This window comes from Thermobia domestica, chromosome 1, assembly GCF_964235325.1.
Source record: "Thermobia domestica chromosome 1, izTheDome1.hap1.1, whole genome shotgun sequence".
NCBI classification, from domain to species: Eukaryota; Metazoa; Arthropoda; class Insecta; order Zygentoma; family Lepismatidae; genus Thermobia; species Thermobia domestica.
Window position 1 is genome coordinate 278317370 of NC_137454.1, and position 20052 is coordinate 278337421.

At 38.6% G+C, this 20052-nt stretch overlaps 1 protein-coding gene across 6 annotated transcripts in view; it reads left to right on the plus strand.

Moving 5' to 3' along the window:
• LOC145661112 (extracellular matrix organizing protein FRAS1-like) overlaps nt 1-20052 on the plus strand; it is a 3375101-nt gene that overhangs the window by 720804 nt on the left and 2634245 nt on the right. For all 6 annotated transcript variants that reach the window (XM_081726561.1, XM_081726566.1, XM_081726573.1 and 3 more), the window contains one exon: nt 407-556. In XM_081726561.1, coding sequence (XP_081582687.1) covers nt 407-556 — 150 coding nt within the window. The remainder of the gene's footprint in view (nt 1-406; nt 557-20052) is intronic.

Consider the following 20052-nt stretch of genomic DNA (forward strand, 5'->3'; position numbering starts at 1 on the left):
GTTGTGTTATATGTCAATAAATCAAATCAAACATGTATTTAGACTTTGGATGAAAGGGGAGCCAGAAAACGTCTTTGCCCCGGGCGCAATATATCGTAGATCCGGTCCTGATAATACTACATATTAGGGAACTAGCTTTTCCATCAATTTCGAAATTTATGTCTACACGGACGTAATAATTTATACACCGTAATTGGCCTACACTCCGAGTGAATTGTATATTTAATGCTTTTGAATTTGATTGGTATTGTAAGGCGTGCCCTCGGTTTTTCTTTTGTTCATGGTTCATCCACTGTTTTACTCATTCATTTTAAATAAAGATATTTCATATTATCTTAACGATTGAAATTATTTTCTGTATGCTTCCTTTTTCAGAAATCAACTAATAGCGTATTGTCTTCCATAGGCTATGGCTGGACAACCCATTACAATATCTGTTCATCACTTGGAATATATTGATCCAGATACCGCACCAGATGATATTATTTACCGTATAAGGAGACCGTTACCATCCAATGGAGGAAAATTGCTTCTTATGGATGAACCAGGAATTGAGGTATATGTATATGTATACGTTATAAATAGGGTGTTTCCGTGATGCTCTACCAAAACTCAGAGGGATGAAAGATGATGCAAAGAAAAGCGATTTAAGTATAGGAACGAGTGTCCGGAAATAGGTCGTTTTGGAGATAGGGGCCGCCGACAATTTGTTGTAACGGTACAAAAATGGTCATAACTCGAGAAGGAAATGTCAGATTAAGGTCCAGTCAAAGGCACTGTTCATTATTTTTACCTCCAGATTTCATTAACGTCGGAATGGATTGAAAGCAGTGGCGGCGCAAGGGTAGCTCGCAAAGAAATATATATGGTATTTCGAACATCTGCTACAAATAGCTAAGAGAAATTATTAACTGGGTTTACTACAGATGTTTCGGATAATCATGATGCCACTAGCTTAATTATGAGCTGCATATAGTAGTATAGTGTGAAAGAAAGAGGTACGTACGTGATGGTGACTGTGGACGTGGGAAAGTTGGAGAAGGAGGTTGAGCAAGCACTAAAGAAGGAATCTGAGGTAAGGAACTACTACTAGCACATGCGACAGTACGATAATTGCACGGTAGGAGTGTGAAAGAAAGCCATAGCAGGACGGCAGTAGATATACCGCTCAGAGATGGAGTGGGTCAACAAAAGCATGACCAATGACTCACTGACCCACCACACACCGTGATCCACGATCCACTCTGACCCACCATGCCATATAAATCAACTGACCCCGTCTGACCCACGAATTCAATATTGTACGGGTGCGTCAGTTGTCGTGGTGGGTAATGGATTATTGTGGATTGCTTCGTTTCTCTGGTTAGTGTTAGTCCGTTGTGATTCGTGGGTTTTAGAATGACTTAGGTTCTCGTGAGTCATCGAAATGAATCACAACCAACCGATCTCTGTTCAAACTTGTCTTACTTGACCCACGGCCGCTGACCCACTCCAACTCTCCACACAGACGAACACAAATGATTCTTGTTAGCTGCATGTTTGTCTACTGGAAATTATGTTAATGTACAGCGTGAGCACAGAAACAGCACCTGATTTTAAAGTGCCATATAATTAACATTTAATTGAATATTTACATGAAAGTTTGTACAGAGCTCAGTGGACTCTGTATTTTCCCACCTATCTTTTCAGAATCCTAGTTCTGACCAGGGCAGCTAGAGGGCAGTAACATCGAAAATGGCGTTCACCCCACACCAACGAAGCTGGTGCGTTTTACAATTTGCAAAAACAATAAGTTTTGTGAGAGTGCAGCGTGATTTCAAACGACAATTTAATGCTGATCCACCCACACACAAATCCATTGTGAAGTGGCATAGAACGTTTATTGAGACGGGGTGCATTTTTGATCAAAGAAAAGGACATTCAGGGCGACGTCCACTCTTTGAGGAAACTGTGGAGCGCGTAAGAGCAGCCTTCGTACTCAGCCCACAGAAGTCTAGACGTAAAGCTAGCAGAGAGTTGCAGATGCCACAAACAACAGTAAGGAAGGTCTTACGCAAGCGTTTGCGGTGTTACCCGTACCGACTGCAGTTGGTTCCGAAGTTATACCCACAAGACAAGGTAAAGCGCCGTGAGTTCTGTGACACTATGCAAAATTTCATGGAGGACGACGAAAACTTTCTGACGAAGATCATTTTCAGCAATGAGGCGACATTTCACTTAAGTGGAAAGGTGAATAGACACAATGTAAAGATATGGGGAACGCAGAATCCTCATGCAACTGTAAATGTGGAACGTGACTGACCGAAAATCAATGTTTTTCGTGCAGTATCAGAGCGTCGGGTGCACGTTCCGTTCTTCTTTCAGGAACAAACAATTACAGGTGAAAGTTACTTAGCATTGCTACGTAAGTGGTTGATTCCGCAACTTAGTAATGCAGAGATAGACGACTTCGTTCTACAACAAGATGGAGCGCCGCCACAGTGGCATCGTGCTGTACGCAGGTTTCTAAACGAAAACTTCCCTAACCGATGGATATGTCGCTCTGGAGACAATGATCAAGTTCTTAGCAAGTGGCCTCCAAGATCACCTGACCTTACTGTTTGTGACTTCTTTCTGTGGTGATTTGTGAAGGACAAAGTGTATGCACCTCCACTACCCGCAACTCTGAACGATGTCCAAGAACCCATCAGTGATTCTGTCAACTCCATCACACCGGATATGCTTCATAACGTGTGGTTGGAGCTAGATTACCGCCTCGATATTTCCCGCGTTACAGGTGGCGCGCACACCTAGTGTTTGTGATTTCAATTATTGCTACAAAAACTTTTTGAGTTTATGTATCACTGTTCAAAATTTCAGCAAAATATTCCTTCGCATATTAAATTTACACTAATTTGAAACCTGAGACTGTTTCTGTGCTCACCCTGTATTACAAAAATTACAGACGGTGTTTATCGCTTGTATCGACAAAAGCAACTGATGCAGTTATTTTCTTACACGTAATAGCTGTGAACATGTTTTCTGTTTGAATCAAAACACACAGCGGGAGAGTAAGTAAAGTGCCTGTGGACGGCATACCAGTCGACACCAACGATAGCGCGAATGTAAACAAGCCCTCTCTACCGCAGTTCGAAAGATTCTCGTGTCTACCGCTCCAGCTGTCAGTTGCCTGTGAGGTGTTTCGTCAAATGCGGTTGATAAAGCGTGTTTTCAGTTGTTTAGTGCTGATAGATTGGTAGCGTGTTCGTCCAGTTGTAGTTTGTGTGAATTACCTTTCAGTGCAATAGAGTTTCTGTTTGACGAGCTCGCAGATATGGTTTTTACGTATGGAATGGCGAATGGAAACAGCCTTGAAGCGTAGAAGTTATATCATGCACGATTTCCGCAAAGGAGACATCCCACGCTTTCCATGTTCCCGCGCGTTTTCCTGTGTTTGCGGGAAACGGGACAGTTGCGACCACAATTTCACGGGGGACACAGAACTACCAGGACGCCTGCCTTCGAAGAAGAGGTGCTTGCGCGTGTGGAAGAGCAACCTTCAACAAGAACTCGGGCCATAACACATGACATGGATGTGGCACACAGTACTGTGTGGAAGGTACTACATGAACAGAAATTGCATCTCTATCACCTACAAAGAATACAGAGTGCAGTTGATTTCGACTCCCGTCTCACATTTTGTGAATGGCTTGTGTAGCTGTGTGGCCGATCCTCAGTTTCATGCCTCGGTATTGTTCACCGATAAAGCCTATTTTAACAGAGACGGAGTGTTTAATAGTCGTAACAGTCACGTGTGAGCAGCCGAAAACCCTCGCGAAACAATTGTACGGAGCCGTCAGGAGAAATTTGCAGTGAACATGTTTGCAGGCATCATTGGTGACTACTTACTAGGCCCTATCTTTTTCCTCCACGCTTAACTGCACCAGTGTACGCAGTATTCCTGCAGTATACGCTTCTAGAACTATTAGAAACTGTCCCGCTTGTTATTCAACAGCATATGTGGTTTCAGCATGACGGATCGCCAGCCCATTTGCTGCTGTTGTTCGTGCTTATCTCGATGAAACATTACCAGATAGGTGAATCGGGCAAGAGGGTCCTGTTGCATGACCCGCTCGTTCGCCGGACCTCACCCCACGTGATTTCTTATTGTGGGGCTACATAAAAAGCCTTGTCTACCAACTCCTGTAGAGAGTGAAGAGAACCTCCTGGCACGCATCCTCGCTGCTAGTGACATCATCCGAACCACTCCAGATATGTTTGCGCCTGTACGACAAAGTTTTCTTCGATGCTGTTATGCGTGCATCGACGCCAGGGGACGTCATTTTGAACATCTACTGTTAAACTGCACATAGTAAGTACAGTCTCCATATTTTGTTTACAGTACATTTACGATGTTTACACGGTAGAGTTTATTTGGTTGTCTTACGAGCAGTGTCTAATGGCTTGTTCTGTGCTGTGTGCCAAACGTATTCGCCTTCTTTCTATATGATAAACAAGGAATTTTGCAGTCATATTTCTTTCTTGGCTCATTTTACGTTCCCTGCACACATATGACGTCCTGCACCGAACCAGCTTCCCAGAATCATTTCTGTTTGTCTGCGCGGGCCGTCCTGCTACGGCTTTCTTTCACACTCCTGCCGTGTAATTATTGTACCATCGTATGTGCTAGTAGTAGTTCCTCACCTCGGATTCCTTCTTTTGTGATTGCCCACTCTCGCTCTCCATCCTTCCCACGGGCACAGTCACCATCACGTACATACCTCTTTCACAGCATACTACTGTGTGCAGCTTATAAATAAGCTAGTGGCATCACGATTATTCGAAACATCTGTAATGGACACAGTTACCAATTTCTCGTCGCATGTTTGTTACAGATGTTCGAAATATCCTATATTTCTTTGCAGGCTACCCTTGCGCCGCCCTGCTTTCAATCCATTCCAGCATTAATGAAATCTGGAGGTAAAAATAGTGCACACTGCCTATTGACCGGACCTTCATTTCCTTCTTGAATTTTGTCATTTTTGAACCGTTGCAACAAATTCTCGGCGGCCCCTATCTCCAAAACGACGCATTTCCGGACTCTCGTTCCTATCCTTAAATCGCTTCTCTTTGCGCCATCTTTCATCCCTCTGATTTTTTTCACAGCATCACGAAAACATCATATGTATCTATATCTATATATCTATCTATCTGTCTACCTATATATATATATATATATAAAGTTAATAAATTGTTTTTACGCGCAAAAAATGGTGAAACAAAATCCTTGAAAGTAGTCCTACGCAGTGTTCGCCAAATTATGAGGGCTAATCAGACATGTCGCGATTAACCGCTATTGAGGTGGAAAAAGTGAAATAAGTGGTGTACGAAAGAGGATTTCTTGGTTTAAATTCATTTTCTCGTTTAACAATATATTATTGGAAATGTATATTTTTCCGTAGATATTTATTGTACTGTATATACAAAAATACGGCTGTCATTAAACTATATGAACTCAGATGTTTAAACTCGCTCCTTCTGTTAAAATTATGTTTACGACACTGATTGAAATTAAGAACGATATAACATGTCTTTCATTTCATTATGTTTTATAGCAAATGTCCGTGAAGAGACCACTAAGGGACCGTCCACATATTACGTAACGCTATTTTTGTTCTATTTTTTACCCCCTCTCTCCCCCTTGTCACACTTTGTAACCAAAGGCCGAATCCCTCCCCCTTTGTTACGTAATACTTTGTTTCTTTTTTCACCAGTTTTGCTTATTATGGGGGTTATTACAATAAAAAAATGTTTTAATGGTAGAACTTTTTATTACAAAATGCTTGTATACTGAATAAATTTGCAGTTTTTTCGCCAAAAAATTAACGTATTGGAAAATGGTAAAACCGTATAATATTTTAACTCCACAAGGATGTTCAATTATGTCTTAATTCTTCGAATTTGCATACTGTTTCGTTTCCCCAAGGAGATCGCACCCATCCTTTTAGGTTATCGGTGATTGACAAGGAGGAAATACTACCGAAATATGCAGGTGAAGCAGGATCTAAAAAGAAATGACATTGGGTGATATCAATAAAACGGAGAAGTTACTCATTACGCCCAATTTTGAAGTAGTTACTCGCATTGGTATCAATAAAAAGAGAACTGAGCACTAGTCGTCTCGGCTGATCTCGAAGAAGCCCCGCCTTTTTGAAGTAACCACACCTCTATTCTCGAGCCGAGTAACTACTCCGCATTTGATATCAATAAAAATCAAAGACTCTTCTGTGATGCTAGTAACTTCTCCAAATTTGTGGAGCAAGCTAAATAGGTGACTCCGTGGGAAATATGGCAGATTGTTTTGCTATGTAGCAAAAGTTATAAATTGCATAGAAATGTTGCAAATGGAGATTACAAAAAAAAAAAAAAAAAACATAGGTTCATGAAAGAAAATGTAGAGTAGTTAGCACAACATTTTTTAGGAGAATCAACGGAAATTTGGGGTGATGCACTACGTAATGATGAAAAGATGCGGGTTTTCTTGCTTTACGTGAGTGATCCGGGATTCCAGGTCTGAATGTCAGGGGATTCTGTTGTGGCTCAAAGTACTGTGTCTATGACTACTACAAGTGTAATGGATGCGATTATTGCGAAATTTGAAAATTGATTGTTTCCGGAGGTGCGTGTAATATTCAAACAGCAAAGGCAGAGTGGCAAGAACAATATACATTTCCGGGTGCTATCGGAGCACTTGACTATAAACACGTGGCAATAAGAAACCTAGTATTTTGGAGACGAATACGCTAATAGGAAGGGCTCCTTCGTGGCTAAGCGGATAGCGTACATGCCTTTGGCATGAGAGACCCGCGTTCGATTCCCGGCGGGAGCTCATATGGTTCGGATTCCAAGTTAATCAGTGGGTCCCGTCTCATATAGCCTCGCTACTGAAAAGGACATTAAACTCAAAATCAACTCAACTCAACGCTGATAGAAAGGGTGTATACATGAGAATGTATATTTTTTTATGCCGAGGTGAAAGGGGACCAGTGGCGGACGGTGGTTTGTGGTTTCGGGTGTTGCAGTACGAACGATCGGAGACAGAAGATATAAAGTGGACTCATTGACTAATCAGCATAAATTTAGATGCAAATGCTATGTGACATATTAAATTAAATAAAAATCTGTTTTTAAAAAATAAAAAATGCAGAACATTCTCACCAGACTCTTTATAACCGTTTTTTTTTTTTCAAATTTGTATCTAGTTCGAAGTATAGATATTGAAAAGTAGTTGTCATTCTGCAAACTCAAAACTGTTACCTTTCATCATGTATCAACGATTAATATATTTTGTTCACCTGTTTAGAAAATTTTAGAGAGATGACAGGGACTGTATCAGGGAAAATTTGAAATTTACTTTCAAGGAAATTTATACATTTATTAAGAGTGGAAAAGGACTTCTTAAAGCAATTTCCTATAGTTGAAATAGAGACTATATGTTTAAAGAGTGAATTTTATTTTCCAAATCCAAAATTGTCACGTAAAGATTATTATACTTTTTTTTTTAATCTGTTTCGATAATTTTAAAGGAATGGTAGTTAATGGTAAATACAATAAATTGATCAATGCCGATTGATCAATTTCAGTTTCTCATTTATAGCACAATGTATCTATTAAGGTTATCAGTGAATGTTCTAAGGACATACAGAATTTATGTGTTAATGCACTTTCGTTCACGATAGTACATTTCCTTTCCATGGATAGGTCCGTACAGAGATACTTCACGCTGAGATCTAAATCACAAAGAATTTTGAGGAAGTGTCGGTTCTTTATATTTTACAGAGTTGGCAACCCTATTCATATATTGGGGCCGCGGTGGCTCAGTGGTAGAGCGTTCACCTCTGGTGCTAGGGGTCCCGGGTTCGATCCCAGCCCCCGCCAAGTGAACTTTGTGGTGGACAAACACCGTGTGCGTGGGTTTTCTCGGAGTTCTTCCGTTTCCTCCCACTTTCATCATTCCACCATTTCATTCATTACTCATCATCACCGTCTCCTTTAGCCTAACCGGCATAACCGTGGGACGTAAAACTCAAAGATTTCATTTCATTTCCTATTCATATATCAACACACACACACACACACACACATACTTGTGCGTAAAAGAAAAAAGAACAACATTCCAAATTATCCGTCTTGGTTGTTACGCAATGCACGATGAACACAATATACTTCCACATGAGGCGAAACAATGTATATTAACGTTTTGGAAAGCAACCTTGAAACCCGCCAGATATAGGAACAACATGTTAGCTGGGAGGGGTCCAAAGTATTTGAAGAAGGTCCAATACGTCTACGTAAAACGAACCTGTCTTTTACTGTACCCAAAAAGATAAGTAATTCTTAATTACTGTCACCTATATTTTTAGAAAAAATGATAGAACGATAATTTCTATAAGAAAAGAAAGAGTACATGATGAGGCGTAAAATAAAATATTTAGCTTACATCAATCATTTCTCTGTTAAACAAGTATAGTTCGTTAAGAAAGTCTACAAATGCAGTCGAGTTTCGAAATTTCGTGGAGGTCCGGACTCGGTTCCCCCCCCCTCGTGGCTACGCCTCTGAGCATTGCTAACTAGTCCCAAATTCAATGTGGCGTTCCCCACCATACAGTTCTATTAAGAGTATAAAATATACTTATTTTATAAAAGAAAAATGAATATACTAAAGTACTATCCACAGAGGGGGGGGGGATTCTGCATATTAAATTATTAATATTTGGTTCACAAATTACTGTAGAAGAAATTTTCATTATCTATATAAGCTAAGAATTAACTTGTAAATGCGGATCTACTTTCATTTGTTTTCTCCTCTACTAGATATTTTCCTTCTTATTTTGTAATTCTGCAATCACTTTTTTTAATTGTCATTATATTGATTTGCTTCAGTATGGTCCCGTAATTTAAAAATATGAATGCATAAAAACACATTCCATTTGTTAATTGCTAGTGAAAGAAAATTCAGAAATCTTATTTAGCGCGAAAAATCTTCTCGTTCACTGGAAACCGTACTGTGTTGCAGAAGCACTGCAACGACCAGTCCCTTTAACTTCTGAGATAGGGGAAAGGAGACTTAACATTTGCTCCAATTCCCGCGCTGAAGGAATCTGGTCGTTGCATGCTCGCTGCAACACAATATAAATTAGAGACTCTGTGACGGATTATTTTTCGCTTTTTAAAACGGATTAACGAAACGGACAGTTAGAGAAGTAAAAAATATGTTATTTAAAGTATATATGGGAGTATTAGAAAGTATTTTTTCTGTTCTTTACTACTATTGCTAATAATATTTTTTTCTTGAAATACTTTGGTCGTTGCGCAACGCTGCAACACTAATATTAGCCGCTACTGAAGGGGACACGTATGGTGTGGAAAACGCAATCAGATGGACGTGCTTTACGACGTGACTGGCTGGACTATTTGAAAAAGGAAACAAAGGGACCAAGTGTCTGATTTCGTTCTTAAAGCCAAACAATCTTGGACAAGACCTTGGACAACACGTGATATGCACTTGTCGTGCTAATCTTGATATTGCTGGATTCCAATCAACATCCATCAGTTCCGAGAGGTTCGTTCCCGTGGTTTGAGTATTACTTTTTTTTTTTTTTTTTTTTAATGCTCACTCGGATATTAAAGATTCTCTTTTGGATTTGTGTCTCATTTGTAGATGTATTTGATATGTCGTTGCATTTCCCTGTAATTGCCTTCAAAACTTCGGCTTTCCTTCGTTTACTTTCTGGTAACTGTGACTTTGAAAGTACCACTGGAACTTTTATAATATCCACAAATGCACTTTAATGGAAACTGTCGTTGCTACTTGTCCCTTCCATGGCGTTTAGGATACTGCGCCAGAAGTTACCCACAACGAAATGACCGCCCAACAGATGGGAGAAATGAGTAACTACTTCTTTTATTGATACGACTCAGTGCTACGTGCAGAGGAAGCGCGAGTAAACGTTCATAAATCTGGAGCAGACTAGACCTGAGTAGTGACTTGTTTTATTGATACGAAATTGAGGGAGGAGATTACTCCAGGTGTAGTTACTCCGATTCTCGAGCAGGACTTCTCAGGAGTAGTTACTTGTTTTTATTGATATCACCCATTGACCTCTTCTATCGGACTCAGGAAGCTTCGTACATCTGAAGTTCGCCATTGTCGACGACGCAAAGAAGTTCTCCTCCTCATCGATCACAGATTCGAAGTGGCTGCACACGTGCAGGAGCAGGGACATCTCGTTTGTGAATAAGCTTTTGAGCATCTTCTTTGGAGTTTCGATTTCATTTTGCCCTTTTTCAGTTTCTTATTGTCCTAAATCAGTGCCAGAATGCGAATAAACTCGATTTCTCCAGAAATATTCAAATCCAAAAATAAAAAAATAAATAAAAAAATTCAATACAAGATGAATATCCGACGAATAAGGTTTTTCATACCTTATTTTGTTCTGCAAATCGTGAATCGTTCCGTCACAGAAAATATTATTTCACGAAAAAGAGCCTTCTGTTTCACATCCGAAACTCTTTAAAAGAATAGATAGAGTAACGATTCAAATCAGAAGTTTGAAATATTCTTAGAAGTAACGAAAGAAGTGGGAACGCGAGGACATTTTCAAGTGTTGGTTATGGTCACCAACAACTCTAGAAAAGCATGTGCCGTAAATGCAATGGTGCGATAGCTATACAATGGAGTTTTATTGTATCATAATACACACAGGGTTCGTCACCAGTCATGTTGGTGTCTAGTATGGCGTCTTCGAATACCTTCTGCATAATTCAATTTATATAGGATATATGTTTGCAATTTTCCAAAACAATAAAAATATTTATTTATCTATATTATAAAAAAAGGAACTGAATAAACTTGTTTTAAAGATTGCATATAAACCTGAGAATAAAAATAAAAATTACAGCAAAAAAATACGTTACGTAACGAAGACGTGAACCCCTCCTCCCGCTTGTCACACTTCGTAAAGCAAGGCCGAAACCCCTCCCCCATTTACCGCGGTACATAATATGTGGATGACTGCAACACGAACATAAGCCTCACACCGTCGGCGCATGTTCAAAAAATTCAAGTAGACCTATATCCCGAGTCTTTCCACCACGGTAGTAGGGAGTCTAGCAACAAGATCTTGCTCGGAGTGGATGGAGTTATCTTATGTAGTAATATAGGAATCGGTTGAGGAAACTTTTGTGCCCCTAGTCCCTTGGCTCAGGTGCCATAATCCCAGCCCAGGGGTGCATAGGACTACTTCCTCTAAATTTTGGCAGGAGTACCTTGGCTCACCCCTAAAGTTTAGATAGGGGTACTTGCACTGCCCTCTTTAAATTTTAGAAACTGTCAAATCTAAAAATTTGACATGATAGTATAGGATCGGGGTATGTATGTTTGGGTGATCCATCTCGTTCCCTTTTATAGGGAAAAAATTGACAAAAATGTTAATTACGAAAGCTTTTGATCTATTTTATCCTCTTTGATGAAGCTTTATTTTATTACGTGGTTATATCAGTGATTATAGGGGTCCATTTTCTTTCACAAGACGCGTGTACATTAATGCACCCCTCTTAAATTTTGGGAGGGTTAATTACGACCACCCCTTAAATTTGAAAATTGTGAAAAAGCAATAATTTGTGACTGTTCTCTAGGACCCTAATATATATAACAATGTAGATTTGAGTGCTTCAACTCATTCCCTTTCATAGTATAAAATTGCTACAAATTTAAAATTTGAAGATTTTGTTTATGGCTCAGCTTTTCTTGGTTTCATAAAAAGCATTTGATCTGTAGATCAAGATCAAGATCAAGTAAGAATTAGTTCACAATATTGAGAGCATACTGTTGCACCAACGTTCATCTCGGATTAATGGAGGATTGAAAGATTCCGATACGGCGGTCATGTGACTACAACCATTTACACTTACATGGTAATATCACCACAAAATTGAGATACAAACTCCAATTTTAAGCGAGTGATTAGGAGACAAATAGATAAAGTTAACACAGAATATAATTGTGGGACGTTAAACTGAGAAGTAAACATTTTTTTAGTACTTCGAAAGATAGTTTCTTTATGGGTTTTCAAGTTTGAAGCGAGAGATTAAGATAACGCTAGAATGAGTATGTCTACTTTCGTTCATGATAAGACTATCAGTAATAAATTTAATTCGGTAATCATAGTTCTCAGTACGTTCCTATCCTACAAAATTATTTATATTTAGCGTAGACGCATTAACAATACTTTGAAATAATCATAAATATATGTATAGAATATATAAAGTTTCCGCAGTATAAACATAATGTCCTGATTTCAAAGCGTCATGCAATTTCTCCTACTGATACAGCAAAACAAAAAGTGCATTTTTGAAAAAGAATGCACTAATTCGTTTTATTACATACTATAGGCCTATATAACATTTAAAGCTAGTGCTACGAAGTTCAATATTAGATATGTTTTTTCGTTTTTTTCTTAAATTTATACTATACGTATTATTTAAATAATACTTGTTCTTAAAATGTTTTGGTTCCGTTAAAAAATGCAATATTTTATTTGAAATGATGACACACCTTCTACTCTTAGGGTAAAGACATACGGAAGATACTTAGCGATCAAGGTCGAGGTTTACGTAAGTCGCAATCGCTACCTGGATAATGGCATAAACACATAGATTCAAATGGGAGAGCGCATGCCGGAGATGTATGCTACATATAGTGAGCTAGCTTTAATGCTTGGCTGAGGAATTCAGAGTTAAGTGATAGGTGCCCCACCCACGTCACCACGAAACGGCCACTCGGCGGTCCTGGGCAGGGTTGCCAGTTCGTTGTAAAAAAAATCACCTAATACTCACTTAATTCAAAGAGTTTATGCAAATCATGCAATCGCTATCGAAAGGTTTTTTTTAACTCGTCATTTACAAATTTGCATAAGCAGTTACCGTATTTGGGTACATTTTGCATATTATTCACTTCTATATTTTATAGTCACCCGCGTGGCGGAGTGGTCTAGCATTTTAGTCTCCGATTCCAACATAAAGGGGTCAATTCCGCTGGGGACAGCTGAATGGAATGGTTCAAATCCCACTTTATGCAAGAAAAAGTGTAGGTTCTACATTTAGAAGCTTCTAAGCTCGTTTAGAGCGTTAATTATTATAAATAATAATAATAATAATTTAATTCTTATTAATAATAATTATATCTAAGAATATTTCGCTCTTTCGAAGATATTTTGTTGGCTCTAAAAATAGCATTATCTTTGTATAATATACATATTTACCCTCGGGCCTCCCCAGGATCGGCGCCCTTGATAGTATGTTTAATATATGTTCATACCTTTCTCTTCCTGAAAACTAGTCTGGTACATTGGATTATTCGGATTGAAAACACAATAACACAAACAACCATGAAATAGAAGTGTATGTACGCAGTTTATTGAAATTGATATTATAGCACACTGAGTTATTCAGATTGAAAACAAGAAAAGCTAAGTTATAAATTGAGAAATTCATATGCAATTTATATTACTTCTTTTCGGTTGTTACTGAATGGTGGTAAATTCTAGACATATTTGCTTTATTCTTTTTGGCAGATATGCACATTCTAAAATTGTAGTTAACTACCTCTTGTTAATGAGCTAGAAGTGTTTCCCTCGGAGGAAAAGATGTTTTGAGAAAATCTTGAGGGAATTCACATCTCAAAAACTCCGCTATCTTTTGACAAGCCGACAGGTGCCAATAGTTGACAATTGAGATGGTTAGTTTTAACCTTGAGAATTTTCCGGAATTACTAAAGCTCCCCACTGATGAGAGGAGTTGATATAGCTAATGGTTTTTACCAAAACAGACAGGGTAAACAATACGTACAACCATTTCCTGAATTCCTATACGTGCTTTTTCTTATTCACACCTTCCTTCACCACCCCTTTATGAGGGTAGTGTTCTGGCCATTGACTTCCAAGAACAAATCGCGCGAATCTATGCTTCTTTGTGTCCAGTCACAAATAAAGAACATCTGCCTCTCATATGGGAATTCGAAAGAGTTGAAGAAAAATAACATAACTGTATTTTTCGTGGCCAAGATACGCAGGTATATTTATCATTATCATCATAGGGTAAACATTCTTCAGTGTGGCCAACTTCCAAGATAGACAGGTGGCCAACTTATAGAGTAGTAAGTAACGAATGTCTTATGGGAAAATGCAGGTGCAAGACGAACTAGGCCAAGATAAGCAGGTGGCCAACTTAGAGAGGTGGCCAAGTTGACAGGTTTCACTGCAACACGTAACAGTTTACAAGTGCAATGAAGAATATACCGGTATGTTTTATGTTTACGTTCAATTAATCATTATCAGTAGAGACCAGATGTTTAGGCATTATAGACCTGGAAAATAGGTAGGCAAATAGGCACTTAAAATTTATAAAATAGGCACTAAAATGTAACTCAAAATAATGAAGATACATACTCAATACAATTAAAAAATAAATTCAAGTCATAGATAATGTTGAAAGAATAGGATTTGATAATAGATTTGAGAATAGTTAGGATTTGATAATAAATGCTTCAGTTTTTTTCCCTCGCTTCTTCGTCGCACTGCACTATGACCTTCCTTATTACTTCCCTAGCTTTGCTGTGTATAATTTGCCCTCTCTTACGCTGTGAAGCCATTGTCAAATGACTAATCTATATTATAAAAGAGAACGCACAAATCCTTTGTTAGCTCATCACGGTAATACGGCTGAACCAATTTCTTTTATTTTTGGGGGGTTATTAGGATTTGGACCCTAGATGGTTTTTATCATATCACTTTAATTTTTAATTACCAGTGTCTTGAGATAATTGAACATTCAAGTGTGCATACGTACAAATCCTTTGTTATTAGTTCATCATAGGTAAAAATAAACGTATTTATATGCAACCCGCATGACCGTGTCACTCGGCGGGTTAACATAAATGACAGGCGCTATAATGTTAACATTTACTGCAATTTGAAAGCGAAAAAGTAAAAATTATCTAAGTAACAAAGTTTATTGCGTTCCGGGGTGACCGCAGCGAAGCGGGGTGAACGCTGCTAGTAAGCAATAAAACCGCAACCACAACAGCACTCAATAAATAACCAACTCGCACGAACTCTTCAGAATGACATTCACGTGACAATTTTCTACCCCTGGCAACGCTGACATATAGAAGGAGGGTCAGGGAGTGTCGCAAGAGTCAGGCAGAAAGCATGTTGGAATTTTTCCCCCTCTACCTCAGCCCCCGCTGGTAAACAAGCTAGCTCCCTATAGTATGTCTACTTTCGTTCATGACAAGACTATCAGTAATAAATTTAATTCGGTAATCATAGTTCTCAGTACGTTCCTATCCTACAAAATTATTTATATTTAGCGTAGACGCATTAACAATACTTTGAAATAATCATAAATATATGTATAGAATATATAAAGTTTCCGCAGTATAAACATAATGTCCTGATTTCAAAGCGTCATGCAATTTCTCCTACTGATACAGCAAAACAAAAAGTGCATTTTTGAAAAAGAATGCACTAATTCGTTTTATTACATACTATAGGCCTATATAACATTTAAAGCTAGTGCTACGAAGTTCAATATTAGATATGTTTTTTCGTTTTTTTCTTAAATTTATACTATACGTATTATTTAAATAATACTTGTTCTTAAAATGTTTTGGTTCCGTTAAAAAATGCAATATTTTATTTGAAATGATGACACACCTTCTACTCTTAGGGTAAAGACATACGGAAGATACTTAGCGATCAAGGTCGAGGTTTACGTAAGTCGCAATCGCTACCTGGATAATGGCATAAACACATAGATTCAAATGGGAGAGCGCATGCCGGAGATGTATGCTACATCGCGACCTAGAGGTCGACCGCGGTGGTGACTTAGTGGTCGCGATGATAAACCGAATTCGTTTTTATATCGATGTTTAGTGCAAGCATTCTCTGTGGCTCGTGTTCTCTTTGGCTCTCCCTGAAGCGGTGCACAGAATAAAATCTTTATTTGTTTAAAATTTCGTCTGCAGAGGATTGTGTGTATCTATGCTTAAGAGGTTAAGCTGCACTTTAAATTTGATTATGAAAGACATATTAGCAGAACTAATGAGGAATGTTCCGTCAATATGATATAAGAGGCACAAACATCATAATAGGCACATTTTAAATAGGGAATGGAATAAAGTAACAACCCAAATGGGAATGTCAGATAAGTTATTTATATTTATTTGAGAATTATACTGTAGCTTATTATATAAGGCAGTGGCGGTTACAGAAAAGGGGCTTTCGGGTTGAAATCCCTGATTTCCGGATTTTTTAAAGAAAAAGGAAGCTAGTGTTAATCATGCCTATGCTTAAAAACTTCACGCACCTCCGCCAATTCCGAGATTATTAAAAAATAATTTCTTCTAAATCCGTTACTGACATAAGGTAAAGAAATATCTGTATAGACAGGCACGTATCCATAGGGATGCAACGTCGAATAATAGAATTGCAGTGACGAAACTTCAATTATTGAAGTTAATACCCCCTCCACCTCGAAACTTGAACACATATCTGTTTTTTATTTTACTGGGAAATGATTTCTCTCCTGAGTGCTGAAAGAGGCATTTCTCCATAGAAAACTTATAAAAGTTAAAGTTTTTTGATTTGTTGATTGAGATGGACCAGAGTTGAGACTCAAATAGTTTTGCGAAACAAGAGACTAGACTTAAACATTTCTCATGTCTCGTCTCGCAGCCATCTCTATTTATAAACTGCTTCGTCCTTTTAATTTCAAAATGTGTTTTCGCAGTAATTTTTATACACTGACGAAATAATTTCACACCCGTCGCACTAATGTTCCTTCTGAAACTGAGAACTTACAGCGAGAATGCGACCTTTTCGCTAAGAGGGTCACTACGAAAATTTTGAGATACGCATTGTTGTGGCACAGTGAATTCCAACAATTGTGTTTGGCAGTGGTATCCAGAGCGAAGAAGCGAAGCAAGTTTCAACTCGCCTCGCTTATCGACGTGGCTGTATCGCCTTCACTTGTTCGTTATTGTGAGCAGTGTTCGGCTGTCTAGAATGGAGCTCGAAAGGGAACACTTTAGGGCAATGATCCTTTACGATTTCAAAAGTGGTTTGAACGAGACACAAAGCCTTGACCGTTTGCAGGGTGTTATTTGGGGACCTTGCTCCTTCCCGTGCTACAATTTTTCGGTGGTTTGGTGAATTCAGAAGAGGCTGGACATCGCTTAAAGATGAAGAGAGAGCTGGACGTCCGGCAACAGCTGTGTCAGATGAAAACATTGCCACTGTGGAGCAAATGATTCGAGAAAATCCTCGAACAACTTTCAAGGACATTCAATCTACCGTGAACATTGGATCGCCAGCAGTAACAAAAATTCTTCATAATCATCTTCGGCTCAGGAAAGTTTCATTTCGTTGGGTGCCTCACACTTTGACTGAACAGCAGAAGCGCATGCGTGTGGAATGGTGTGAAGAAATGCTTGCAAGATTTAATACAGGCAATTCTCGACGCGTCTCTGACATTGTTACTGGTGATGAGGCTTGGATCTATCAATTTGACCCTGAAAATAAACGCCAGTCTACAGTTTGCATCTCTCCAGACGAAAACCTACCCACGAAAGTGAAGCGACCGCGAAGTGTGAGGAAGAAGATGGTCTCAACTTTCTTCTCCAAATCTGGCCATGTTGCAACTTTTCCACTTGAAGAACAAAGGACTGTTACTGTTCAGTGGTACACCACTGTTTGCCTAACAAAAGTGTTCCAGAAGCTTCGGGAAGGGCGTCCAAGAACTGGATTGCGTGGGATCCTACTTCATCATGACAACGCGTCCGCACACACGGCCAACATCACAATTCAGTTTTTAGAATCCACGGAGGTCAAACTTATGACTCATCGGCCGTATAGCCCTGACCTGGCCCCGTGTGATTGTTTTCTGTTCCCCAGGATCAAAGATCGCATGCGTGGGAAGAGATTTTGCAGCCCTGAAAAAGCTGTAGTGGCTTACGAGAATGAACTTTCAACACTTGAAAAAAAAGACTGGCAACACTGCTTCCAATAGCGGTTTTCGAGGATGCAAAAGTGTGTACAGTGTAATGGTGAATACTTTGAGAAAATGTAAGTGTTAAATTGATTTTAAGTATGTAAGTTATTTCACATCTCAAAACTTTCGTAGTGACCCTCGTATGTGCGCCCTTCATCCATCTACCCTAGATATCGAAGTAGTGACCGGGATTTAAACCTCGACCTCGATCGCGAGGTATCTTTGGTATAACTTTACCCTTATGTCTTCTATCCAGAAAAATCTACATTACGATACATTATATGTACAGGTATATTGTTCCTACAATTCCTTATAGTTCCAACACAAGTCTTAAAATGACATGGGTGGATACGTATAATGAAATGACTCCAGATTAATCTTGCGACGACAAGTAGGTGGTATGTAGGTACCCCCAAGATATATTAGTCCCTCACGTTTCAAACCTCAACTCTCATTCGTTCATGAGAAATGGCGCAAAATCGGAAAAGTGAGATTAATTTATTTCTCAAGAACGGCTCGATCGATTTTGTTCAAACTTGGATGTATGTATAGATGTATACAAGAGCATAGTCTGAAAAAATTAACAGCTCCCCGACCATTTCCCCCCTGAAAAAATTCGATTCAATATTTTGAGCTGCTTTTGACCTATCATGGTCTGCGAGCACAATTATGAAAAAATAATTCCAAAATTGTATCACGGGTACGCCATGGTGAAAATGGTCCCAAACCAACCATACCACACCTATAAGGGAGCAATTGCGAAAAGAACAGCTATTGATGTAGCTTTTGCATTTTTGCTAGGTGAATGAATGAGAAATCACACCTGAAATTCCCCATCCCTAGTTTGGGATATACTGAAACTGTTGATATTTAACAATTTATTTGGGAATGAACGCCCTTGTCACTTTAAAACAGACACGATACAATGCATCTTTGTGATTGTGTAAATTTGTAGCGAAAAAAGGAATACTGAGAGCCAGGAGCGTCTCTTGGGATTCTTCTTGGGGGGACAAGACCCCCATCTACATAAGAATTGCACGTTTTATATTAGTAAATTAGTAGTCAATGGATTAAAATATAGACTTTGTAAAACTTACATTGAGGACAAAGGTTATGAAGTTCCTATGCTTGCATTTAAAGGGAAAAATCACAAATGTCCACTGCAGAAGCAAATGATACTAGATTTATTACAAGAATTCGTTGGGTAATTGAAGCTACACATGGAATGCTGAAGGAAAAGTTTCGTCTGTTGGATGAAATATTTGACAATGAAATAATAGCTAGTATCAGCCCGTATTATAAAATTGTTAGTTCTCTACACAATAAATTCTCCATACGTGTGGCACAAGATGAAAATCACTCCACAATCACCGCAATCATGAAATATGCGAAAAGTTCAGGAAACGAAAACATTTTTACAGCCATTGTTGAACAGAAGAAATTCCGTTTACATCTATTTCTTCACAGGATCTTGAGGATTTTCCTCGAATGACCTAAAAATACTTGGAAGGAACGTGTTTCAAGTTAGTATACACATATTTAGCAAACACGACCAGGAGTATACAATCGTTAGTGCTACGTTAGTGCTGCTTAGTGGTCAATGGCTGGTTAGTGGTTAGTGCTGGTTAGTGGCTAGATTCCCAACATTACTGCTGGTATACTTAAAAAATTAGAGTGACTTTTTTGTTGTGTGCTAACTTGACGTTAAGTTAGCATACACATATGCAAAAATTAAGGCACTAGCGAAAGCAACTATACCAATCATTAGTGTTAAGTTAGTGCTGGTTAGTGCTAGCTTCCCAACATTAGTGCTGCTATACTTAAGAAAATAGAGCGACTATTTTTTTTTTTTTTTTTTTTTTAAGCAAAATTAACTATATCAACCGTAAGTGCAAATACTAATCTGAGATTCTCTAACTTGACTAGAAAGTAGCTTTTCAGTAGGTGAAATTAAAAAAAAAT